This window comes from Pogoniulus pusillus, chromosome 23 (assembly GCF_015220805.1).
Source record: "Pogoniulus pusillus isolate bPogPus1 chromosome 23, bPogPus1.pri, whole genome shotgun sequence".
Taxonomy (NCBI): domain Eukaryota; kingdom Metazoa; phylum Chordata; class Aves; order Piciformes; family Lybiidae; genus Pogoniulus; species Pogoniulus pusillus.
The window spans coordinates 4,054,297-4,080,791 of record NC_087286.1 but is presented as its reverse complement, the minus strand read 5'-3'; the positions used below and the strand labels follow the sequence as shown (position 1 = coordinate 4,080,791).

Here is a 26,495-nt window from a genome sequence, read left to right as displayed (position 1 = left end):
AGGGACAGGCTAACATATGCTTGACAAGGAAAGAGGAAAAAAAAACATAGGCAAATCCAAAGCAAAAAGGAAACCAGTTTGAAAAACAGTGACAGTCACATCCATTCACAGATTAGAATCAGTTTGGCACCGAGGATCACAACTGCACAGCAACCACTTGGTACTTTTGACTGACAACGGATTACTTGCAGAGGCTCTGAAATGTAAATCGGTGAGTGGGTGAGCTTGGTCTGCTTTTGTCTCTGAAACACTTCTCTATTCATGGCCTTGAGTACAGTTGGCTATTTACAGTGGTTGTTAAAAAGATAGATATATACACATTTCCTCTTCTTTTGCATCTCTACTAACATCAAGGAAGTGTAGGGAATGGAAAGGGAGAAGGAAGGGAAGGGGAAAGGGAAAGAAGGAAAAGGGAAAGGGAAAGGGAAAGGGAAAGGGAAAGAGAAAGGGAAAGGGAAAGGGAAAGGGAAAGGGAAAAGGAAAGGGAAAGGGAAAAGGAAAGGGAAAGGGGAAGGGAAAGAAGAAAAAGAAGAAGGGAAAGAAGAGAAAGGAGAAGGAAAAGAAGAGAAAAGGAGAGAAGGGAAAAGAGAAGAGAAAGAATGGAAAGAAGAGAAAGGGAAAGAAAGGAAAGGAAAAGGGAAGAAGGGAAAGGAGAAGGGAAAAAAGGGAAAGGAAAGAAGGGAAAAGAGAAGAGAAGAAAAAGAAGAATGGAAAGAAGAGAAAGGGAAAGAAAGGAAAGGAAAAGGGAAGAAGGGAAAGGAGAAGGGAAAAAAGGGAAAGGAAAAGAGAAAGAAGGGAAAGAAGAGAAAGGCAAAGAAGGGTAAGAGAAAGAAGGGAAAGGGAAAGAAGGGTAAGGGAAAGAAGGGAAAGGGAAAGAAGGGAAAAGGAAAGTAGGGACAGGAAAAGTAGGGAAAGGGAAAGGGAAAGAAGGGAAAAGGAAAGTAGGGATGGGAAAAGTAGGGAAAAGGGAAAGGGAAAAAGGGAAAGGGGAAAGGGAAAAGGAAAAGGGAAGGGGAAGGAGAAGGAGAAGGAGAAAGAGAAAGGAAAAGGGCAGAAAATGGGGGAAGGAGAGGGAGAGGAAGAGGGAAAGGGAAAGGGAAAGGGAAAGGAGAGACCTCCACCACCAGCAGAAGTATGATCTATTTGTTTCTGTTTGAAGGGGTGATTTTTGGTTTGCTTGCGGGTTGCTCGGTTTTCCTTAGCTGCTCATGTTGCCAAGTTCTCCGCATTTATGCTGGACATCCGAATCTGAGAGCTGCTCTTGCTCAGAATGGAGAGTTGTGTCCCCCCGTTCACTCCGCTGCTCGCTAGAGAAGGATGGCGATGCTTGAAATCCACAGCAAAATACCGGTTGACTTTCCAGCTCCTCCATTTTCTCTTTATTTCTGATTGCACCTTTAGGGAGAAACTTCAAAAGGTCATCTTTTATGTACTTAGCCGCTCGAGGACATGCTGACAGATCATCAAGAAAAGAAACAAAACCCCACAGATTGACAGAAATGGTTTTAGGACTATTATTAGATTCTTCACTTCAGCAGAATCCAAAGTGACTTCTCCATGTCTGAAAGAGGTCCAGGCATGCAGTGGAGACAGCAGCTTGGGTTATGTGCCTCTGACGACAGGTAATTTGGGCTCAGCTTAGAGGTGCAGAGAAGGCCTGTTCAACACTAACTCCAACATGGCTCCTGAGCTAGCCTCTTGGAAAAAAACAGTCTGTTTTGATCAATGTTCAGTATCAAATGCATAACAAGGAGTCAAAGAAAGCATCAACCAAAAGGTACTAGATAGTAATGAGGTAATTTGCCTACATAAGCAGGTTGTCTCCCTCCTGCCATGAATGGGTGCATGTCTACAGAAAACTTTGCCTCCTGCTCTCAGATCTGTGAAACTACAGACCTGAAGTTTTACTTCAGTCTCTGGGAAAATAACAGAATGAGACCTCTGAGAAAGTATCACAAGCCAAAATGGAGCAGGTGACCTCCTAGAAACTATCACAAGCCAAAATGAAGCAGGTGACCTCCTAGAAACTACCATAAGCCAAAATGGAGCAGGTGACCTCCTAGAAACTATCACAAGCCAAAATGGAGCAGGTGACCTCCTAGAAACTATCACAAGCCAAAATGAAGCAGGTGACCTCCTAGAAACTATCACAAGCCAAAATGAAGCAGGTGACCTCCTAGAAAGTATCACAAGCCAAAATGAAGCAGGTGACCTCCTAGAAAGTATCACAAGCCAAAATGAAGCAGGTGACCTCCTAGAAACTATCACAAGCCAAAATGAAGCAGGTGACCTCCTAGAAAGTATCACAAGCCAAAATGGAGCAGGTGACCTCCGAAAGTATCACAAGCCAAAATGAAGCAGGTGACCTCCTAGAAACTACCACAAGCCAAAATGGAGCAGGTGATTGGGAAAAGCCAGCAAGAATTTACCTAAGGCAAATCATATCAGACTAATCTGATTGTCTTCCACAACAAAACACTTTCTGTTGATATGGATGTTTGACACTTTCCTATAGTCTTCTCCTAGGAAAGTTGATAAGCTACACATTGGTTGTATGGACTGCAAGATGGGTCGGAAATTGTCTAACAGAATACACTCAGAGAGAGTAATGAGCAATGGCTTCTACTCAGGCCAGCAGCCTGTTGCTACTGAGGTCCTCTAGAAATCACCACTGGACCCCATACCAGTCAGCATCTTCATAAATGATCTGGATGATGAGGTTGAAAGCACCCTCACCAAGCTGCCTGATGACACCAGTCTGGGTGTGAGGTGGACGAGTCAGAAGGGAAAGCCATCATACAGAAGAGAACTGAAGAAGCTAGAAGAGTGGCCTAGCAAGAGCTGTATGAAGCTGTATTGAAGACAAGGGCAAAGTTCTGCACCTGGGATGACCTAACTAAAGAGATCAGTACAGTTCCTACCTCAGTTAGGGAGCATTAATCTGACCTATCGTCTCTGGTTAGACCAATGTTTTGGTTGAAGAAAGACACCACACATCTCCTTTCTTTTGCTGAGACACTGGGAGATTCAGCCTAAGGTGTTAGGGAATATGGCAGATGATGAGTTACAGTGAAGCTTCAGAACAACAGTTACTCCCACAAGGAAATGGGATGGGGATGATATGCAGGAGAGGTTAAATATTGAAGGCCTTACCTCTCCATTCAAGAAACAATAGAGAACAGCAACAACAAATCCCTAGGTAAAGAAAAAAAAAAAAAGAAGAAAAAAAAAAGAAAGATAGTAATTCAAACCTTTAAGTAAGAGCTGGAAAACAGCTGGACTTCAAACAAACCAACCCAAAACCCTAGCACACAAAACACGGACAAACAACGAGTAACCGCGCAGCCTGAGAACTGCGCGTACAAAGTAGCAACAAGGAATGGAGTTTTGGTGTTACATTCACTGTATAATCACCTGGAAAGATCCCAGTCCCAATTCAAAGACTAGTCTCTCCCGCTTACTGACATTCTCAGGAGAAAAAGCAAACACCGTGTAGTGAATTCCAAACAAGGGGATAAGCAGCAGTGTAGAGCGAGCCAGTCTCCTGTTGTAACAGAGCGAAAGAACTTTAATGCAGCCTTGTCATAAACAACTTGTCCTTTCATTAAAGAAGAAAACACAGAAAATATTTTGTTGCCTGCCTCCTGGGAAATTGACACACTGTGTAATTACACAAACAAGCATACAGCATTCCCTTTTGTTCCCCAGCCGTGATTTCACGCACACCGTAGTTTGCTCCCACTTCTTCACGCTGCTACAATAATAGCACATTAGTAATGCTTAATGCTCTGTACTGGTATTTTAATTTGCATTATTCTAGGCAGGGATTTTGCTTCTACCATAGCAGACATGAGGAGGGTAATCTTGCTAAGGGATTCAGAGTGCTACGGTAACACAACAATAAACCCCCATCACCCATCTGCTTAATCCTAGTGCAGGGCTTGAAATCCTCTTGGTGTGTGCATGAATTTATTTCTGCGTAGCAAAAGCAGCATTCCAAACCAGCAAGACAGAAAAGAAACAGAGAAAAAAAACCAAAAACAAAGAATAAAAAAGCCAGGACTGCTTTGTTCCCCTCCTCCCACACTTTCATTGCGTCTTTGAGTTACAAGAAATACACTCAGTGAGTTTGTGTGTCAATGTTGTGTGACTGCAAGGTGTGCTTCCCTTCCGCTTGATGTTGCCATGAAGCTTCATCATATGTTAAAGCAGGCTTTGCTGGGGTGCTTTTGAAAGCAGCCTTTAAATAGAACCTCTGTAGCTGTACAAATTGGAAAGGAATATGGAAGCAGAGAAGGAAATGGTTTGTACCTTTTGTGGGCTGGTCTGAAAGGAATGGTGAATAACTTTCCTATTTGACTTATAAATGGATGTGGGGCTTTATTTTAAAGACTCTCTTGTTATAGAATCAGTCAGGGTTGGAAGGGACCACAAGGATCATCTAGTTCCAACCCCCCTGCCATGGGTCAGGGACACTGTACCCTAGATCAAGCTGGCCAGAGCCTCACCCAGCCTGGCCTTAAACTGAGAGAGTCATTGGACGCTGGAATGGGCTGCCCGGGGAGGTGGTGGAGTCGTCGTCCCTGGAGCTGTTCAAGGCAGGACTGGACGTGGCACTTGGTGCCATGGTCTAGCCTTGAGCTCTGTGGTAAAGGGTTGGACTTGATGATCTGTGAGGTCTCTTCCAACCTTGGTGATACTGTGATACTGTGAAGTGTCTAGTTTCAGGCAATCTACTTGGAATAGCTCCAAATCAACATCTCCTTTATAAAATGCAGACTTTTCAAATTTGATTACATGATAAAGAAAAGTCTCAGACTCTGAAGATGAAGGAGAGCTTAGATTTCACTCCTAAGGCAACAAATGTCAATGTAACTACTCAATTTGGGTGCCTCTACTTTAAAACAGACAGGCTGAGATGCAAGGATATCTGAGAGCCACAAGGAACAATTCTCAGCAGCATAAGGAATTTTGGGTCTAACATGTACACATTCTGACAACTACAAATCATTTTAACTACTGTGCAATCTTGAAAGATTCTTTAGAGCCAGAAAAGCTCAGAAAACAAAACCAAACTGTGATACTGTGAAAACCTGCTCCTTTAAGGTCTCTTTTTTACTGCTGGAAACCAAAGTGTAATTCCATTGTGAAACTGGTTTCCATTGCATCAGAACAAGGAGGTCTTAGAGGGGAATCAAGCTCAGTAGATATAAACAAAAAATCCTGGAAATGAATTTGTGTTAGCTGCAAGCCTTTTGTGTTAGCTGCAAGCCTTTAAGTGAGTGTGGATGAAATTCTCCTCAAGTGAGGGTTCAGCCTAGGCTTATATATGTCAGTGCCAGTTGTTGACTAAGAAGCAAGAAAGAGCTGAGAAAAAAAAACAGCCTAAAGTAATCTCCAGGACATTACAAAAGGGAAAAAATATGGCTTATTTCCTCCAAGTAAGGTAAGGAGGTAGATGGAGTACAAAGGAAGCTAAAAAGCCATGAAGATTGTTTTGGAAGTGCTTTTTACAATTGAAGTGCTCACTGTAGTTATATTTATATGGTGCATTACAGACATGGTTGAGTTTGCTGGGTACATGCTCACCAATATCCCAAAGTTTGTCTTACTGAAAGTGAAGACTTAACTAATACATCACCAAGAACTCTGAACAGTTGCTGTTGTTATATCCAATACTAAACTAGAAAGGGGACATCAGCTTATGGTCCTCACTCAGACTTTGTGCACTAATGATGCACAAAGCCTTGACTTGCAACTATACTAATTACACATGATTCATTAGTCTGATGCATGCCAAATCTCATGTCTTAATGAAAGACCCACGAACCAGTTCTTGTGGATTAGCAAGTCAGACATTAACCCAGAGTTGCTTAACCCAGAGCTTCTTCACAAGAGAGGATCAACCTTGGAATAGGTTGACAAAAAGTATATACAGCCTCCAAAAAAAACCAACCTTAATCACCAAAACACAAATCCCCCAAAATACCAACCCCAACCCAACAAACTATACAGAAGTGATCCTGTGTAATAGGCTAAAAGAGATTTTGAGATCCCTTCTAGTCCTTTCTCTATAGACATCTAATCAGGTTAAATAGGCTAAAAGAGATTTCAAGGTCCCTTCTAGTCCTTTCTCTATAGACATCTAATCAGGTTAAATAGGCTAAAAGAGATTTTGAGGTCCCTTCTAGTTCTTTCTCTATAGGCATCTAATCAGGTTAAATAGGCTAAAAGAGATTTCAAGGTCCCTTCTAGTCCTTTCTCTATAGACATCTAATCAGGTTAAATAGGCTAAAAGAGATTTTGAGGTCCCTTCTAGTCCTTTCTCTATAGACATCTAACCAGGTTAAATAGGCTAAAAGAGATTTTGAGGTCCCTTCTAGTTCTTTCTCTATAGACATCTAATCAGGTTAAATAGGCTAAAAGAGATGTCGAGGTCCCTTCTAGTCCTTTCTCTATAGACATCTAATCAGGTTAAATAGGCTTAAAGAGATTTTGAGGTCCCTTCTAGTCCTTTCTCTATAGACATCTAATCAGGTTAAATAGGCTAAAAGAGATTTTGAGGTCCCTTCTAGTTCTTTCTCTATAGACATCTAATCAGGTTAAACAGGCTAAAAGAGATTTCAAGGTCACTTCTAGTCCTTTCTCTATAGGCATCTAATCAGGTTAAATAGGCTAAAAGAGATGTCGAGGTCCCTTCTAGTCCTTTCTCTATATACATCTAATCAGGTTAAATAGGCTAAAAGAGATTTTGAGGTCCCTTCTAGTCCTTTCTCTATAGACATCTAATCAGGTTAAGTAGGCTAAAAGAGATTTTGAGGTCCCTTCTAGTCCTTTCTCTGTAGACATCTAATCAGGTTAAATAGGCTAAAAGAGATGTCGAGGTCCCTTCTAGTCCTTTCTCTATAGACATCTAATCAGGTTAAATAGGCTAAAAGAGATGTCGAGGTCCCTTCTAGTCCTTTCTCTATAGACATCTAATCAGGTTAAAGGAAAGGAACAGAAACATGAAAAAGATCAGAGAATTTCCCTAAATCTAAAAAGGATGTAAAGAACATAAGTGTCTTAATATAGCCATGGAGTAAAAAAATCCACCAAATTAAGGTAGTAAATTGGACAAAGAAGTATTGTCTCTCAAAATCTGTTGCCCTTTGTCTTCAAAATGAATGACAACAGCAGCAGGAGAGATGTTATTTTGATTTACAGATCTGCAAAGGATTATCTATTAGTATGCTGTATCTCAGTGTAGTCATACGAAGCTAATTTGAGGAAAGATGCAGAGGAAGACCTTTTCTAATGTTTGCTTGCTCATATTAATTAATCTGGTTAATCACAGGGTTTATAGGATAGTGAACTATATTGCTAGCATAGTATCTAGGATGTTGCCTTCAATTTTGTCATCAAAATCAGGATGAAAATACATGAAATGTAAGAAATAACACATTTGGGAGTTTATAGATGGCTAAGATCTATAAAGAGGAAAATAAGACTTTTATGATTAGAAAAACTTGAGAGATTATAATCACAGGCTCACAGGATATTAGGGGTTGGAAGGGACCCAAGGGGATCATCGAGTCCAACCCCGCCCTGCCAGAGCAGTACAATGCTATCTAACACAGATCACAACTATCTAACACAGATCACACTTAATGACTGCGTGGATGATGATGAATTGTGTTCTTCAAGAGCAGTGGGAAGGAAGATGAGTTAAAGCAGTACCTGTGAGACATGTGTAATGGTGAAATGAAGATGTTAAAGGATGCATCAAAATTCTCAGAAGTGTAGCACCCAAGGATATTCATCCTCTTTTCTTCCTACATTCCTTCAGACAAGGAAGACACTTAGGAGACGAATCCAAAAGTTTTGAGGACAATAATCACTCAGCTGGGCAGCCAAAGATATTAATCCTCTTTCCTTCCTACACTCCTTCAGACAATCAGGACACTTAGGAGACAAGTCCAATAGTTTTGAGGACAATAATCACTCAGCTGGGCAGCCAAAGATATTAATCCTCTTTCCTTCCTACACTCCTTCAGACAAGCAAGACGCTTAGGAGACAAATCCAATAGTTTTCAGGATAACAATCACTCAGCTGGGCTTAAACTGGCAGTTTAGAAGAGACAGTTCTCCAAAATAGTCTAGAAAAAGCCTTGATTACATGTCAACAGGTAAAGGAATTTCTTAAGGTTACTTAAAAGAAAGAGAAAATTGCATTTCATTTTTTTATTGAGGCCAACATTCTATTTTGCAGCTCTCATTTTCCTTTAAAATAGCTCAAGCAGAAGATTTTCTCCGATAGCAGGACTGAGAATATGACCTTTCCATAGATTGTCAGCATAAAAAGACACAAATCATGGTCTCCTCTATCTTTCCTCACTCCTCTTTTTGACTGATGGAGAGCTATCTTTGCAGTCAAAGGAACAGAAAGCAGAAAGGTTGTCTGACTTCAAGCAGTCGCTGAAGGAACCACCCTGTTATGTTCCCGCTGCGCATTAACACTTCCTAAGGAGACTGCTGAAGTGTCTGTAGATATTACATAGGACATAAGTGGGCACAAATTGGAAATGGAAATACATATCACGTTGCATTGTCAAGTAGAATCTCAATTGCTTTCTACTGAATGGTCCAGTGTGTTCCTACTCTGCATCTTAAAACAGGTTTCTAGGAGACAAATGACTGTGTGATCTAAGCAAGCGCGGTGAAGGCGCAGCAGATGAAAAGATGAATAAATCCTGGTGTAAATGTTTTCTTTATAACTATCAAACATAACAAAACATGTAGTCATAAGTGACAAAATGACTCTTTCTTTTCTTTTTTTGCCCTGGTGTTGAAGATCTCTAGTATTAGTGAGCTAGGGAAAAGCTGGACTGGCGGACTCGTGTGGCAGGACATCTCTGAGAGCAATCAGCACTCAGGAGTCTGCTGTGAAACTCAGGGGAAAGTTCATCTGGAAACACATTGTGTGATTTCTGAACGGTGTATCTCAGCTAAACAAACTCTGTGGGCTGCTTCTGCAAGTGACAGAAGGTGAGGTGCACTATGAGAAAGGGATTCACCTCTCTAGGCTAAATTAGGGCATTTCTTCACTTGCCTGGATGCCATGCTTTCCATAGGCAAACCTTTGACAATGACAACTACTACATACATCTTATTTTGATAGTAGGTTAACCTTAGCTTTTCCTCACCCCTAACTATAATCTTTACCAGTGACACCTACTAGACATGGTTTATTTTGATAGTAGGTTAAGCTTAGCTTTTCCTTACCCCTGGCTATAATCTTTGACAATGACACCTATTAGACATGGTTTATTTTGATAGTAGTTTAACCTTAGCTTTTCCTCATCCCTAACTATAATCTTTACAATGACACCTATTAGACAGGTATTATTCTAATAGTAAGTTAACCTTAGCTTTTCTTCACCCTTAACTATAATCTTTAACAATGACACCTACTAGACACGGTTTATTTTGGTGGTAGGTTGACCTTAGCTTTTCTTCACCCTTGGCTATAATCTTTAACAATGACACCTACTAGACATGGTTTATTTTGATAGTAGGTTAACCTTAGCTTTTCCTCACCCTTAACTATAATCTTTAACAATGACACCTACTAGACATGGTTTATTTTGGGAGTAGGTTAAGCTTAGCTTTTCCTCACCCTTAACTATAATCTTTAACAATGACACCTACTAGACAGGTATTATTCTGATAGTAGGTTAACCTTAGCTTTTCCTCACCCCTGGCTATATACTAACACAACTTCGCTTAGTTGAATGCACATAAGATGTTTTACACCAGCTGAGAGTTACATCCACTCAACCTTGCTCTGCCCCTGTTGTTCTGGTAAACCTTCAGGTGAACATTTAGTCTCATTGTGACCAGCACTCACCACTTTTCTGCACCATAAAGAGCAGCTATTAATAGCTTCCATACAGACACTCCCCAAAATAAATAGCATCAGCCACCATTAAAAAAAATACACCAAAAAAGAACCAAAGCAACCCCCAAAAAACCTTCCAATCCTTGATTGTGGTGCATCAGCAAAAGCACAGAACAACAACAAAAGAAGTTCTACATGCAAGAAGAACCAAAGGAAATGTTCCCCTCTGGTTACTACCCCTCTGCTAATATCTGTTCATTTACTTGCAACATGCGTCATACACACACAGTAATGCCACGGGGTTGCGCACACTTACAGGGTAATGGTTGATAGTTCTGACATCTTGCAAGAGTGCTGGTTAGCCCTCTTAGGCTTACAGTAGCATTTCTGAACGCAGCTGCTAAATATGACAAGGTTAGCAAAGTTTTCAGCATATTGTGAACAGGCCAAGGTAGGTCACTTTCAACACATTTCATGAGACACGTCACAAAAGATGGAAAGCAGACAACGACAGAGCGAAGTCGCGGCACAAGCCAGCTGCCTGGCTGAAGCAAAAGAAAACCACACCAAAAGAAGTGAAGTGCACTGGCTGGCACTGGCAGTTGTGATGTGTTGAGTCACGGACAAAGCCAAGATGGGACAATCTGGTGGCAGGCAGGCAGCGTTACGCATCCAAAGTACACGGGACCCTTGCAGTTTGGTACTGTACAGAGGGTAACAGAATGAGAGATCAGATGAAGATTGACTGCACACTTGCAGAGAACGATCAGATAGGAACAGAAACTTGTAGGATGGAGACTAATCTGAGGTGAAGTTGTATTGTGGGCTCCTCATTTTCAGGTGTAAGTACCCAGGGTTGTGCGGATCTATTCTTTGTCATGAAGAGAACTAATAAGGACACCAAAGCTCTTCTTCACTCAGGTTCCTTCGTGCATGAGGAGAGGAGTTCAGTATGGAAACTCCAGAGATACTGTTTAATTTTTGTCACATATGACAGGTGTGGTCATAAAAGCACCAGACACATATATCAGAGACCAGGACAAGGGCTTCTAGATGTTGTATGCTATGAGGAGCCTCTATGGAGAATGGGAATTTGCAGTTAGCCAGAGAGAGGCTAATTTAAATCATCTCACGAGAAGGGCAATCTGAAATGACATGAGAAGGTACTTTCAGGGATCCTGTAAGAGATATCAACACATTACAATGGGCTGAAAATCGTGAGAATTGAAAACAGTCATTTCTGTTTGACTTTGAAGGGGATATTTTTCAGTTCATTTCTGACATGTGGTTATTTTGGTGGGATCCATTGCAGGAAAGGATGGTTATTTACTGTGTAGATATCTAACAGGACATCCATGGTCCCTAAGCATGGTTATTTACTGTGTAGATATCTAACAGGACATCCATGGTCCCTAAGGATTGTTATTGACTGTGTAGATATCTAACAGGACATCCATGGTCCCTAAGGATGGTTATTAACTGTGTATATACCTAACAGGACATCCATGGTCCCTAAGGATGGTTATTTGCTGTGTAGATATCTAACAGGACATCCATGGTCCCTAAGGATTGTTATTTGCTGTGTAGATATCTAACAGGACATCCATGGTCCCTAAGGATGGTTATTTACTGTGTATATACCTAACAGGACATCCATGGTCCCTAAGGATTGTTATTTACTGTGTAGATATCTAACAGGACATCCATGGCCCCTTGAAAATCCTGAGAGAGGATAAGTAGTGGAGAGAGAAATACAAGCTTATTGGTCATGGTCTATCTGATCTGTTTCACATGTCTATTTTGGGATGTGATAAACAGCACATCAAACACCACTGGCTATGCTAAGTAAATCTTCCATAAAAGATAATATGATGATTGTTTAAAAGCAAAACTCTATTCAAACAAATCACTCTGTTTCTGTTTCTCTGCTAATATGCACAGTCTAAGGTTTCTGTTCACCTAACCACAGAAGGAAGATGCAGTTTATAAATTGAACAGGAAAACAATAAATTGAAAACAGGTTAAATTTCTCCTTTCTGTTAATTCATACAATCATAGAATCAGTCAAGGTTGGAAGGGACCACAAGGAGCAGACAGTTCCAACCCCCCTGCCATGCCCAGGGACACCCTACCCTAGAGCAGGCTGCACACAGCCTCAGCCAGCCTGGCCTTAAACACCTCCAGCCATGGGGCCTTAAACACCTCCCTGGGCAACCCATTCCAGCCTCTCACCACTCTCATGCTCAACAACTGCCTCCTCATGGCCACTCTGACTCTCCCCACCTCCAGCTCTGCTCCATTCCCCCCACTCCTGGCACTCCCGCAGAGACTAAAAAGCCACTTCCCAGCTTTTTTTGTAGCCCCCTTCAGATCCTGGAATGCCACAAGAAGGTCACCTGGGAGCCTCCTCTTCTGCAGCCTGCACAGCCCCAACTCTTTCAGTCTGTGCTCACAGCAGAGTTGCTGCAGCCCTCTGAGCATCCTCCTGGCCCTGCTCTGGACACACTCCAGCATCTCCACATCCTTCTTGTCCCACGGGCTCCAGAACTGGATGCAGTACTCCAGGTAGGGTCTCACCAATTCCTTTAAGCCAATCCCATTTGCTACACTTTCGTTCTGTTTTGTTTCCTTCTGAGCAATCACAACCTGACAGCTGCATTGTTATTAAAGATCATAATGTAAGAACCAAGGACAATGCAGGATTGTGGCATGTACAGATACAGCAAGTAGAAACAGTAATCACATTTCAACTTGCAAAGCAAAGCTCACTTGCTGGATGATGTTAAGGAAGCAAATATCAGTGATTGTTCATTTTGTTGGATCAGTTCTGTGATAAGGTTTTGCATTGCCTCTGCTTTTCTTAGCTAAGACTGATGGAAGAGGAGGAGGGAAATTTGGGACATGATTTTTGGGTCTACTATGACTGAGGCTTTCCTAAATGATGATGGATTTTGAGTGCCTCATTCATTTTTTGATCATCTGATTTGAAAGACATTTTATCTGACCAGGTTTTATCACAAGAGGGCTCCTCAGCATGTGTTGAAAACAGGTGCTTATGAAGGCATTTTAAGCTACATACCCAGAAAATGAAATACCTTAAAGTCAATAATCACTTTGAAAGCTCCTAGTTGTGATCTTGTATTCTTCAGTGACAGGCTGCATAGGAGTCATGGATCGTTTAGGTTGGGAGGGACCACTAAAGGTCATCTAGTCTGACTCCCTTGCAGTGAGCAGAGACATTTTCAACTGGGTCAGAGCCCAGTCCAGCCTGGCTTGGAATGTTTCCAGAAACTGGGCATCCACCACATCTCCAGGCCCCCTGGACCAGTGCTTCACCACTCTCATTGTAAATGATTTCATAGAATCATAGAATTAGTCAGGGTTGGAAGAGACCACAAGGATCAGCCAGTTCCAATCCCTCTGCCATGGACAGGGACACCCTACCCTAGAGCAGGCTGCACACAGCCTCAGCCAGCCTGGCCTCAAACACCTCCAGCCATGGAGCCTCAACCACCTCCCTGGGCAACCCATTCCAGCCTCTCACCACTCTCTTGCTCAACAACTTCCTCCTCATGGCCACTCTGACTCTTCCCACCTCCAGCTTTGCTCCATTCCCCCCACTCCTGGCACTCCCTCAGAGCCTCAAAAGTCCTCCCCCAGCTTTTTTGTAGCCCCCTTCAGATCCTGGAATGCCACAGGAAGGTCACCTGGGAGCCTCCTCTTCTCCAGACTCAACAGCCCCAACTCTTTCAGTCTGTGCTCACAGCAGAGCTGCTGCAGCCTTCTGAGCATCCTCCTGGCCCTTCTTCCTTATATCCAGTCTCAATCTGTATTTGTTTTCCTAAATTTAAAGCTGTCACTTTTTGCCTATCAAATCAGACCCTGCTAAAGACATTGTCTCAATCTTTTTTTGCAGGACCTCTTTAAACACTGAACAGCCACTCTAAGGCCTTCCTGGAGCTTTTCCTTCAGGCTGAGCAACCCCAACTCTTACAGCCTGTCCTCACAGGGATCCAGACCTTGCATCATTTTCGGGGGGGGAAATACAAAACAAACAAACAAACAAAAAACCTGAACAAAAACCCTCTCCATGCTTCCTTTACTGCTTCTGCCCTGGTTTACTTGGCAGGGATTAATACCCATTGCAGGGTTTCTAGGGACTATACTGATGTGACAGTGTTTGATATTTGCTAGAATCATCAAAGAGGACAGATTTTATTGGGAGAAAGGCATCTAGGAATTAACTACTGCTTCTCACCCTCTCAAGGAGTTTGTGACAGAAAACTTTACCAGCACTTCTTAGGAAAATGTTCTTCATTTAGTGCTGTTAGTATGTTTTTTCTGCCATCTTATTTAAGTAGAAGTAGCTCTCTAATGTTGCACAATGTTAAATAATCCAAAATCTTCACAATACAGAATTGAAAGTTTTATTTCATTCCCTCTCCCCCTTTTTAAACCTTCCTTCTCCTTCTCCTTCTCCTTCCTTTCTTCCTTCCTCCTTTACTTTCCTTCCTTTCTCCTTTCCTCTCCTTTCCTTTCCTTTCCTTTCCTTTCCTTTCCTTTCCTTTCCTTTCCTTTCCTTTCCTTTCCTTTCCTTTCCTTTCCTTTCCTTTCCTTTCCTTTCCTTTCCTTTCCTTTCCTTTCCTTTCCTTTCCTTTCCTTTCCTTTCCTTTCCTTTCCTTTCCTTTCCTTTCCTTTCCTTTCCTTTCCTTTCCTTTCCTTTCCTTTCCTTTCCTTTCCTTTCCTTTCCTTTCCTTTCCTTTCCTTTCCTTTCCTTTCCTTTCCTTTCCTTTCCTTTCCTTTCCTTTCCTTTCCTTTCCTTTCCTTTCCTTCCTTTCTTTTCCTTCCCTTCTTTCTTTCTTTCCTTCCTTCCTTTCCATTCCTTCCTTTCCATTCCTTCCTTTCCTTTCTTCCCTTCCCTTCCCTCGCTCCCTTCCTTCCTTCCTCCCTTCCCATCTATTAATAAAGTAAAACCATTGACTGAAAGAAGGGGAGAGAGAAGAGACAGAGGAGACAGGAACCAGAAAGAAGTAGAAATCAGGAAATCAATAGCCAAATGAAAAGAACTCAGTATGAGTTTATGGATGTCAAACACTCTGTGACTCAGGGCAGGGTCCTTAGGTCTCCATAGGCACACACAGGATGGAAGTGGTCACAGCTAACTCTGTGTATCTCAGTTTGAACTACAGTGTCACCTTTACCTCAGTCAGTCACGGAAGGAAACAGGCAGCTGGGAGGCTGAGGTGAGCCGTGGAACAGAGGTGTCTGAGACACAGGGGACGCATTGTCTAACAGAGGTGCCCAGGTCTCCCAGACCAGAGACGATGAGCAGACTGCTCAGATCGAATACGAGACTTTAGACAGCTAAAGGCAAACAAGCTGAGTCTCACCGCATGTGTCCTGTGCATGGACTGCAGCTGCATCTGGGAGGAAGTGGGAGGGTGCTAGGGTGGAAGGGGAAAGAAAAAGTTAAACATTCCCAGGATTAAATAAGTGATGTATGACGTGGCTGAGGAGCGTTTGGTCAGACGGAACGCTTTGGCGCCTGCTAGGTTAATGCAAACGAGCTAGCACACACATTTTCAGGCAAAAGTAGTTGCAATCCAATTCCCCCAAAAATGTGTGGGTTTCTCAGAGGTGCTTAGGAGAAGCATGCTGGTTCAGGGCAATGAAGTTACTCTATTACCAAAGCTGTGCACTCCATAACGGTCAAGAATCTGGGTTTAGGTCACTGTGGGTGTTTGAGCTAGATTTCAAGCTCAGACATAGGGGAGAGGTGAACATTCCAGGGATAGGCCATAGAATGGCAGCAATGGGTAAGTTAGTATCATTTCATTGGAGCATCAGGAGCTTTATGCCTGGGAGCACAGCTTGGACCTTCCCCTTGCTGGCTTCTGCCTCTTCAGCTGTGCCCGCTGCTATCTTTCCCCACCGCTGTTCTGGCTGCTGCTGCTTTGCTGCTTCCCCATCTTCCTTAAGGTTATTCTATTTCTCTAGTAGTATATTTCTCCTTATATTGTTCCATTTAAACTATAAGAAATACTATTTCATCTTTCCCTGCCTTTCCAAAACAAATCTGTGTTGTGGTGAGTTTATTCTCCTGGGGGAGGGATCCACCTTAACCCGGGACATCACTAACAGCGCGCAGGGAATGAGAGAGTTTGTGGCTTGGCTCTAAATATGCTGAAGGAGAAAAAACACAATAAAGGTAGAATTTGATTTAGGGGAACTTAAAACGGTGCCTCATTACAAATCTTTGTGCACCCTGCTCGAATAATGTTATGTGACCTCACTACAACTAGAATTGGCTGTCATGTAGGAATAGGAAAAGGGATGTTGAAAATAATCAATGAAATAAAGCACTGAAAATACAGTAAAAATTAAGCAAAGTGAGGATAGGAAGATTGTAAGAGAGAGAGAGAGGAAAAAACTTAGAATTGAGTCATGCCAGCTGTTACTTCTGCTTTGTGCTACTTACCTACTGCTGATATTGTCACAGATTCAGGGACTTCTTCTCCTTGCTGTTTGGTAGCTAAGCATTGCCTGAAGCTAGACTTGTTTCCTGGCCAAAACACCAATGCATTTACAAAATCCTTGGACTTACAGGTTGGATGTTATCAGTTTGGAACACTGAATTTCTTCTGTGAGCAGAAAACAGACTACACAAATCTGTCCTGCCTCCATCCTTCCATCAGTGGCTGTGGGCCCTGATCCACTGCGTGCAAGGAGATTCCTTGACCCTCCTCTCATCCAGACAAAGAAAAAGTCTGTGTTCTTCTCAGGAGAGTTGCTCCTGACCTCCACCTCAGCCCATTTTTGACATTATCAGTGTAGCTGTGCGTGTTTTACCTTCTTGCCCCATTGCTGTCAGTGGTGACAGACCATAAAGTGAGATTTGTCTGACCAGTTTTAAGCATCCCGTTTAGAGTGAAATAAGTTGTACCAAGGATTTTAGTCTCTGAACTGGGTAGATCCCTAGTGACAGTGGAAGGAACCCAGCACCTGATTAAATCAGGTGGATGCCAGGCTGTCTTGATGAGAGCACAACTTTGTTGTCCTCTTCAGGGAACACAAAAGGCAATTCTGTTTCTCTAGTCTGCAACTCAAAACAACTCCAAAAATCTTAGCTCTTTCACCAAAGTCTTACTAGCTAACATCACCAAACCAAAACCATTTCCCTGACCCCTTAAGACATTTGAGGTATTCCAGGATCATTTGACACCTGGCAATATAACCTGAACACAAGTTTGGGAGGAAGGGGGGGGGGGAAAGAGCAAGTTAGAGATGTCCAAAGGACATTAAAATACTTTGTAATGGGTGGTGGTGGTTTTCTTTATCTCTTCATTTTGCTCTCTATCTCTTATTGTTTCTGTATGAGTTTGACTTGTGAGAGATCAACTTTGTTTTCTTTTGCTGCTTTGAGCAGCTGTGTTTTTACAGAGCAGAGAGGATTGCTTTTCTTTTCAGTGATTTGGAGAGCCATGAAGATCTGCATTCAGGAAGATCTGCATTGCTTGTGTCTGTGAACACATCATGTCTGTGAACTTCAAGCTAAAAGCTAGGACAGGTGTACAAGGGTCTTTTACAGATTTCAAAGCTGTCACATTCTAAAGGACCTTTAAGCCCAACTCTGTAACCATCTTTAATTTAAAAAGAGCATGTTGCCTTTGTGGAAGAGGTCTGAGCTTGCAGGTATATAATTAGCTGAGCAACTCCAGTGTATTCTTTGGAAATAGGAGAAATTACAGTTTGGAGATCTCTCAGTAATGCCACAGGAGCTAAGGTCATGGTGTGAACCACATGCACTAGTTTGGATTGGTCCACTCCTGAGGTAGCATGCATCTTTCCAAACCATCTTCATTTAGACTTAATTCATAGTTAAGCCATTTGGTCCTGCTGGCTTTTAAATGCCTACTTGTACTCTCCAAGGCAGGAAGAATTTGTTCCTGAGCAATTAACCAATTACCTAGTTTGGACCACACAGTTCTTTTTAATGCAGTGTTAGGTACAAGAGCCTCAAGAGAAGTTCATCCTTCCATATCAAAACATCTCCTGCACTATGACAGCATCATCTTTCTTGTCCCTTTTACACCTCAAGAGTGGTCATTTGAGCTGATTTCTAGCTCAGACATAGAAATATTCAGAACAGAGAAACTCAGAAGTAGAAGCTTTGAGTGGAGAGGTGAACATTCTAGGGATAGGCCATAGAATGGCAACAATGGAGAAGTTAATATCATTCCATTGGAGCTTTATGTCTGGAAGCACAGCTTGGACCTTCCCCTTGCTGCTCCTGGTGCTAGAGCTGTGCCTGCTGCTATCTTCCGCCGCTGCTGTTTTGCCTGCTGCTTCACCACCATTGACCCCTTCCCCATCTTCAGTAAGGTTATTCTATTTCTCTAGTAGTTTATTCTCCTTATACTGTTATATTTAAACTATAAGAAATACACTTCCATTTTCCCCAGGCCTTCCAAAAATATCTGTGTCGCAGTGAGTTTATTCTACTGGGGCAAGGATCCACCCTGACCCAGGACATCAAGCTATGGACTTGCTCAAAGCACATCCTAATAACTAAAGCACTAAATCTGTGTTGCAGTGAGTTTAGTCTACTGGGGCAAGGATCCACCCTAGCCCAGGACATCAAGCTATGGACTTGCTCAAAGCACATCCTAATAACTAAAGCACTAAGTGTGTTTTAGTGAGTTTATTCTACTGGGGCAAGGATCCACCCTGACCCAGGACATCAAGCTATGGACTTGCTCAAAGCACATCCTAATAACTAAAGCACTAAATCTGTGTTGCAGTGAGTTTAGTCTACTGGGGCAAGGATCCACCCTAGCCCAGGACATCAAGCTATGGACTTGCTCAAAGCACATCCTAATAACTAAAGCACTAAGTGTGTTTTAGTGAGTTTATTCTACTGGGGCAAGGATCCACCCTGACCCAGGACATCAAGCTATGGACTTGCTCAAAGCACATCCTAATAACTAAAGCACTAAATCTGTGTTGCAGTGAGTTTAGTCTACTGGGGCAAGGATCCACCCTAGCCCAGGACATCAAGCTATGGACTTGCTCAAAGCACATCCTAATAACTAAAGCACTAAGTGTGTTTTAGTGAGTTTATTCTACTGGGGCAAGGATCCACCCTGACCCAGGACATCAAGCTATGGACTTGCTCAAAGCACATCCTAATAACTAAAGCACTAAATCTGTGTTGTAGTGAGTTTAGTCTACTGGGACAAGGATCCACCCTAGCCCAGGACATCAAGCTATGGACTTGCTCAAAGCACATCCTAATAACTAAAGCACTAAGTGTGTTTTAGTGAGTTTATTCTACTGGGGCAAGGATCCACCCTGACCCAGGACATCAAGCTATGGACTTGCTCAAAGCACATCCTAATAACTAAAGCACTAAATCTGTGTTGCAGTGAGTTTAGTCTACTGGGACAAGGATCCACCCTAGCCCAGGACATCAAGCTATGGACTTGCTCAAAGCACATCCTAATAACTAAAGCATTAAGTGTGTTTTAGTGAGTTTATTCTACTGGGGCAAGGATCCACCCTGACCCAGGACATCAAGCTATGAACTTGCTTAAAGCACATCCTAGCAACTAAAGCACTAAATCTGTGTTGTAGTGAGTTTATTCTACTGGGGCAAGGATCCACCCTGACCCAGGACATCAAGCTATGAACTTGCTCAAAGCACATCCTAATAACTATTCAAGTGCAAAACCAAAACCTCTGGATGCAAAGCATGCTAGCTGCTGAAGTGAGACACAAGGAATCAATGACAAGGAGAAACAGAGACACTGAGGGGAAATAAAACTCCTTTTGGCCTCCAATGATAGAGGTCAAAATGTTAATGGAAGTAAATAGTGAATGGAAGATCATGGATGCTGGTTTGCATCAAGCTTTGATGTAAACTGAAGTCATGTTCCAGATTAAAGATGTCAGAAATATTCTCCATTGTGTACAGCCTCTCAACAACTACTCCATCATCAGTTGTTCCAACTCCACACCTGCCTTCATGCTGATTAACCAATTTAAAGAAAGAAAAGTGCCAAATGATTTAAGGACAATGAAAGTTCTGAATCTACCCATTTCAGGCTAAGGGTGCATTCAAACCAACAAATAAGCAATGTGGGAGGGAAAGGAAAATCAGCCAGAATGGTCTAATTTGGGTGCTCTCTATTGGAGGCTTCTGACAAAATTATCTGACTCTCCCACACATTCTCTTTTGTGCTAGTTTGAGCCTAGCTGAGATATTTTGGTGAGAAGAATTAGATGATAGGCAGTGAAAAGGAAACAATAGTGATATCTACTTTATTCATAGGCTTGCTGAGATGTATAAAATCAAGAACACAAACATAGCTAACACAGTTGCTGTGTGTCTCTGGCTGCCTGCATTTTTCTCCCTAACCTGCTGTCTGTGTAACTAATCCTTCTGCTTCCTAACCCCCATGCTGATTTCCCCAGACTCACCTTGAACATAAGGCAAAGTCTGGGATAAGGTAGAGGGGTGGAAAGGAGGTGGCAGGGTGGTTGGGAGCCCCTCCTGGGGACTCTGGTTTCTGGGAGGGCTGTTGTGTTTCTGCATTACTTTTTAGCTTGTGTATCTCTGTATAGATTGTGACTGTCTGCTTGTATATGATGCTAAGCTGTAAAGATAAAGCTTCATTCTAATATCCATCTCATCTGAGTCTAGTCTGGGTGATTTCATAAGGGTGGAGGGGTGGGTAACTCCCAAACCATCACATCTTTCTCAGCAAGCAGGCTGCTCTGCTAAAGGACACAACACTGCACCCAAATGTATGGGTCATTTGTGAAGATGCATGGCCTTGGGCACTGGATGTTCTCTGCCTTGCTGATCTCCATGACAACTGAGGTTTATCAATACAGATCAGAATTAGGTTATTCACTTTGTTGCAATGCAATGAGTTTAGGAGCACATCTGAGGTCTGTGCCCCATTTTCTTTAGGAAGGCTACCTCCTTTTATTTTTGTGCTAACCAGCAGACTTGGAAGTGGAGCAAACATTACAATACTATAGCTAATTTTGCAAAGTGTTGTCAGTTCCACAGTAAAGTGAGAGGGTTTATGTTGTGCATATTGCTAAAGTGTTTGTGGTGCTTTAAAAAGCAATGCTGGGACCATTTAGCTATGTATAGCATTTCAGATAGCACATGTGTAGGCAAAGAGCTATACTCACACAGGTACCCAAGCACAGGGGCAAACACTTATTTATGAATCACTTTGGCTTCAGCCTTCATCTGTTATCAGTGCTGTTCTATGGCAACCAAACACAATGCTTAAGGTATTGCCTTTGAAAGACATTTAGGTGGAAAACCTTCACTTAGATGCTACTGACATTTCAATGGAAATTCAAAAGACACTGGTCAGGATTTGGTTTTGTGGGGTTTGTTTGTGCCTAAATCTTGTAGGAAACAGGAATATTCAGGCTTTGCATTACTGCTTCTAGGAAAAAAATTAAAGAGAAGGGACATTTGAAGGCCACTGATGAATATGACAGCACTGTTCTCCCTTTCACTAGCCTGCACACTTCCTTGATCATTCTAGAGTAGGGCAATCTATTAGTGGTTGCTCTTAATGCAAACACTCTTCCAGTTTGTGCCTTTCTCTTGCAACAGGTAAGGGGGGAAAAAGAATCTTTGCTGTCCTCCATTAGGGCACAATCCATGGAGAAAGGACTTTGTTCTCTGAGGCTGCCACAGAGCATGGAGTCAAACAGAAATTTTGAGTCATCATCAGCAAATTGTTAAGCACTAAACTTGGAGAGGTTTCTAAGCAGTCAGCTACCTCATCAACCACATAAATTAGTGTTGTCTGTATATCCACTGCAACCATAAAATTGCTCCTAAAATTACTTTGTAGCAATGTGTACAGGTAGTGCTTGTCCTGGAGTCCTGTACCCCTAAATTCCTCTCCTGCCCGGACTTCGGGGGGAAAGGGGAAAAGCCGCCTGGTTTCCCCCCCCCTCGCCTGCCCTGCAGCCGAGAAGGGGGCGGCGACTGCCCCGTGAGTTCCCGCGCTGGAGCCAGGCTGGGATTGGCCGTGCGCTTTCGCGCCTAAAGTGTGGTAACTCTGCCCTTTGTCTAGCGAAGGGTATAAATATTGGGGGTCTTCCCGCCTTTGGGGTTCCCGTTTTGGATTTTGCGTGTGCCTGGACGAGTTCGCTCACTCTCCTGTGCCTGGACTGCAGAGAGATAAAGGACTTGCTTTGGTGTTAGGCACACCTTTGTCTACCTAACGACCCTTAACGACCCTTAACGACTCCTGTAGCCGCTGGAGGAGGAAGACAGACCGCACGAGCCAGCCTGAGTGAGTTATTTGGCTTAGCTTAATTTAGTAAGAAACCGCTATTAATTAATAGCAGAATCCTTTTCCAAAAACTGACTTCTAAATATATATAGTCAGATTATTAATGGTATCCTTGTAGAATTCTCATGCAACTTAACCTGTTTATCAAACGAAATTAATCTTTGTATATATAGTTGTGGGGGCGGGTTTTGTAAAAATAAAAAATATCTATTTTTGATAAATTTTCTTCTCGGCCACAAATTATTACTGCCCTCCGCAACAGTGCTTCATGACAAAGTCACCCTGTTTGCACTTCTACTTCAAACCAGGAAACAAAAGGAGTCAGCTTCCATCATGCAAACATCACCAGTGCAGGCCATGGCACAATGGACTTGGCAGTCTAACCACCTTCTAAGAGTTTCCAAAGAACAGAACCAGAGCACTTTTCAACCTTGCATTCATCACAGATGAGCTTGTAACCACAAGAAATAAGTGATTTCAAACCCAGATCCTGTCAAAGCTCCAGTAAAATGTTTGTGTTTCACTGGAAATTGATGGAATTCCCTTTAAAATGATAGACTTGCTCTTCTGAAGTACCCCTCTGGCAAGTAGCCTATGAAATAGTCAAACTGCTTTCAAGGTGGACATAGCTTTGGGTCAGATCTCATCATCACTGCCACGATGGAAAGAGGATTAGTGGATAGAAGGACAGTGTTTGGGCTGAGAAGCTGCATTTGCCAAACAAAGGTGTACACTCATTTTCCTCTACTTGCCACAAGCACTGATGGAGGGGGGAATACTGAGTGGCCCTCTTTCTGCATCTTATCCTCAGCTGTTGTATGAGAAGAACAGCTTGCAGGAACATTATAAAGCTGCTATGTGTGCTGCTTTGAGCCTACCTGGGATATTTTGATGAGAAGAATTAGATTGTAGGCTGTGAAAAGGAAACAGTGGCAAAGTCTACTGCACTCAGAGGCTTGCTGAGATGTATAAGAACAAGAACATTAACATAGATAACAGAGTTGTTTGCTCTCTGACTTTGGGGCTGCACTTCTCTCTAACCTAACCTGCTATCTGTATGACTAATTCCTCTGTTTCCTAACCCCCCTGGCTGACTCTCCAAACTCACCTTGAGCATAAGGCAAAGTCTGGGGTAAGGTAGAGGGGTAGGAGGAAGGTGGAAGGGTGGTTGGGAGCCCCTCCTGGGGACTCTGGTTTCTGGGAGGGCTGTTGTGTTTCTATATCACTTTTTACCTTGTCTATTTCTGTCTATAGCTGTGAATATTGTAACTACCTGCTTGTCTATTGTGTTAAGCTGTAAATATAAAGCTCCATTCAATTTCCAGATTGATGGAGCCTAGTCTGGGTGTTTTTACTTAAGTGGGGGGGGGGAGCAAGTAGCACCCAAACCATCACACTAAGTGTTCTGTTCTGTGCTGTTGTGCAGTAGTTGAGACCACAGTAACTCCATAGATAGGTGATCAAAGCCCAATAGGGTTTTCAATTACTGTATCTAAAAAGAAGTCATTCCCTGCACAGTGATGTTCTTTCCAATTGTGGTACATAGCCTACATGATTGTTGTGGTACATAGCCTACATGATCTTATATTCCTACAGAGTACACTCAGGTTTTCTTCAGTTCCTACTTGGAGAGATTTGGCACAAATTATAACATCCTACTCCCAGAATAATCTGAAATGGAAACCATAACACCCCCAAACCAACACCCCCAAAAAAAATTGAGTTGGGAAATATCAATTCTAAGTATAAGAGCTGTGAATGAGAGTGTTTTCTCTGAAGCATTTAATAAATCCATCAAGAATTCACATCAATCAAAATAGCAAACATCTACTTTCTTAGGACTTCTTAGATATGAGATCTAGGTCCTTGCTGATCATGCACTGACACCAAATGGTTATCATCTATGTTTTCCTTTGTATTTTCTCATGGTAGAAAAGAACCAGTCCAGGAACCTAAGTTCCTTTTGTTCTTTGGTTAGCAAGCATTCCAGCACTCGATTGCTAGTAGCTGGGGTCAAGAAATCAAAGTACCATGCTAAGGAACACACCATTCACCAAACATCTGCCATGTTCTTGTCAAAGGTCATACTTTCTGGCATGAAGAACTTGTCAATACTTCTCAATGCTGGCAGTCCGAGCACTTGCAGCAAGACAAAGCAGCGGCAAGAACGAATCTCTGCATGTCCAGCGGCTTTGCAAGTGAAATGCAGAGGAGTGTTGTTTACCAAAACATTTGTGTTACAACATTGCTTCTCCTGCCCTAACCCTCTAGGTTGCACCATATGGAAAATCATACCTACCTATGATATATGCCATGTTTCTCCTTCCTTTCCAGCAAGATGCTGATCGGAGGAATGACGTAGACCTGAATTAGCTAGATATATGTGGGGTGTATTTTCTTTTTCATTGAGTTTTCAACAAGTGATACCCAATTTATGAAGAATCTGTTAAAGCAAAAGCAGAAACAAGCTTCCCCCTTCCCAAATTACACTATTCATGATAAAGTGGAAAGAAGAGGTGAAAAAAAGAAAAAAAAGAAGAAGAAGCTTTTTCACTTAAATGTATTTGAGCCTTGGAATGAATGAAGAAGCAAAGACTTGATGGAAATGTGTGGGCTTTTTTAGTCTTATAGGCTATTCCAGCATGCACTTGTATCATGCATACCTACTTCAGTGCTGCAGTGGTTTATGGTGGTGGCTGATTTCTGTCTGTCACGACCCTTTCAGCAGTGCAACAATGCTCATGAAAAGAATATGATGGAATTAAGCTTTGTGTAGGCATTTCTCTAACGAGAGGGCTTCTCTTTTGTTTTTGTTCTCCTTCTGAAGGGTGAACATATTCTGTCTAAAAGCTGACTAAAATTCTGGCACAGTGTTGCCTGGATTTCTCAAGGGAAGAACAGTGGAGCCTTGCCAAATGGATTCATCAGCTGGTTCCTAAAACTGCAGGCAAGGAATCTGGGTATGAAAATCCATGCAAATCATGTGGGCCTGATGTGACACACTGAGTGTTGAACCAGTGGGCTGCTAATGCCATAGAATCGTAAAGTCACAGAAGTATTTGGGCTGGAAGGGACCTTAAAGATCATAGAATCATAGATTCAGCCAGATTGGAAGAGACCTCCAAGATCACCCAGTCCAACCTAGCACCCAGCCCTAGCCAGTCAACCAGACCATGGCACTAAGTGCCTCAGCCAGGCTTGGCTTCAACACCTCCAGGGATGGCAACTCCACCACCTCCCTGGGCAGCCCATTCCAATGCCAATCACTCTCTCTGACAACAACTTCCTCCTAACATCCAGCCTAGACCTCCCCTACCACAACTTGAGACTGTGTCTCCTTCTTCTGTGCTGGTTGCTTGGCAGAAGAGACCAACCCCACCTGGCTACAGCCTCCCTGCAGGTAGTTGTAGACAGCAATGAGGTCTGCCCTGAGCCTCCTCTGCTGCAGGCTGCACACCCCCAGCTCCCTCAGCCTCTCCTCACAGGGCTGTGCTCCAGGACCCTCACCAGCTTCGTTGCCCTTCTCTGGACACCTCCCAGCACCTCAACATCTCTCTTGAATTGAGGAGCCCAGAACTGGGCACAGCACTCAAGGTGTGACCTGACCAGTGTTGAGTACAGGGGCAGAATAACCTCCCTTGTCCTGCTGGCCACACTGCTCCTGAGCCAGCCCAGGATGCCATTGGCTCTGCTGCCCACCTGGGCACACTGCTGCCTCATCTTCAGCTCCTCTCTCCCAGCACCCCCAGGTCCCTCTCTGCCTGGGTGCTCTTGGCCACTCTTTCCCCAGCCTGTAGTGCTGCTTGGGGTTGTTGTGGCCAAAGTGCAGAACCCTGTACTTGGCCTTGTCCAGTCTCATCTCATTGGTCCCTGCCCACCCATCCAGCCTGGCCAGGTCCCTCTGCAGGGCTCTCCTACCTTCCAACAGATCAACACCTGCTCCTAGCTTGGTGTCATCTGCAAACTTACTGATGCTGGACTCAATCCCCTGGTCCAGATCATCAATAAAGATACTGAACAGGACTGAGCCCAGGACTGATCCCTGGGCCACACCACTAGTGCCAACTGCCAACTGGACGTGGCATCATTCACCACCACTCTCTGAGCATCATTCACTACCACTCTCTGAGCCCAGCCCTCCAGCTAGAGCGAATCTGTCCAAGCCACATGCTGCCAGCTTTGCCAGGAGCTTGTTGTGGCCGACTGTGTCAAAGGCTTTGCTGAAGTCTCTTGGTTTGGTTTCATGCTTAGTGTGGTGGAGTAATTCAGGGTTGACACAA

At 43.0% G+C, this 26,495-nt stretch overlaps 1 protein-coding gene across 9 annotated transcripts in view; it reads right to left on the bottom strand.

The window, feature by feature from the left end:
- Positions 1 to 701: 701 nt before the first annotated feature.
- Positions 702 to 26,495, bottom strand: part of ADCYAP1R1 (ADCYAP receptor type I) — a 184,759-nt gene continuing 158,965 nt past the window's right edge. Inside the window, exons 14-18 of one of the 9 annotated variants that reach the window (XM_064162372.1) lie at positions 15,271 to 15,324; positions 10,197 to 10,280; positions 3,415 to 3,544; positions 3,154 to 3,195; positions 702 to 1,408 (exon numbers count right to left, since the gene is read on the bottom strand). In XM_064162372.1, the coding sequence (XP_064018442.1) occupies positions 1,199 to 1,408; positions 3,154 to 3,195; positions 3,415 to 3,544; positions 10,197 to 10,280; positions 15,271 to 15,324 (520 nt within the window). In that variant the 3' untranslated portion in view covers positions 702 to 1,198. The remainder of the gene's footprint in view (positions 1,409 to 3,153; positions 3,196 to 3,414; positions 3,545 to 10,196; positions 10,281 to 15,270; positions 15,325 to 26,495) is intronic. The other 8 variants (XM_064162374.1, XM_064162373.1, XM_064162375.1 and 5 more) reach the window with 8 other exon arrangements.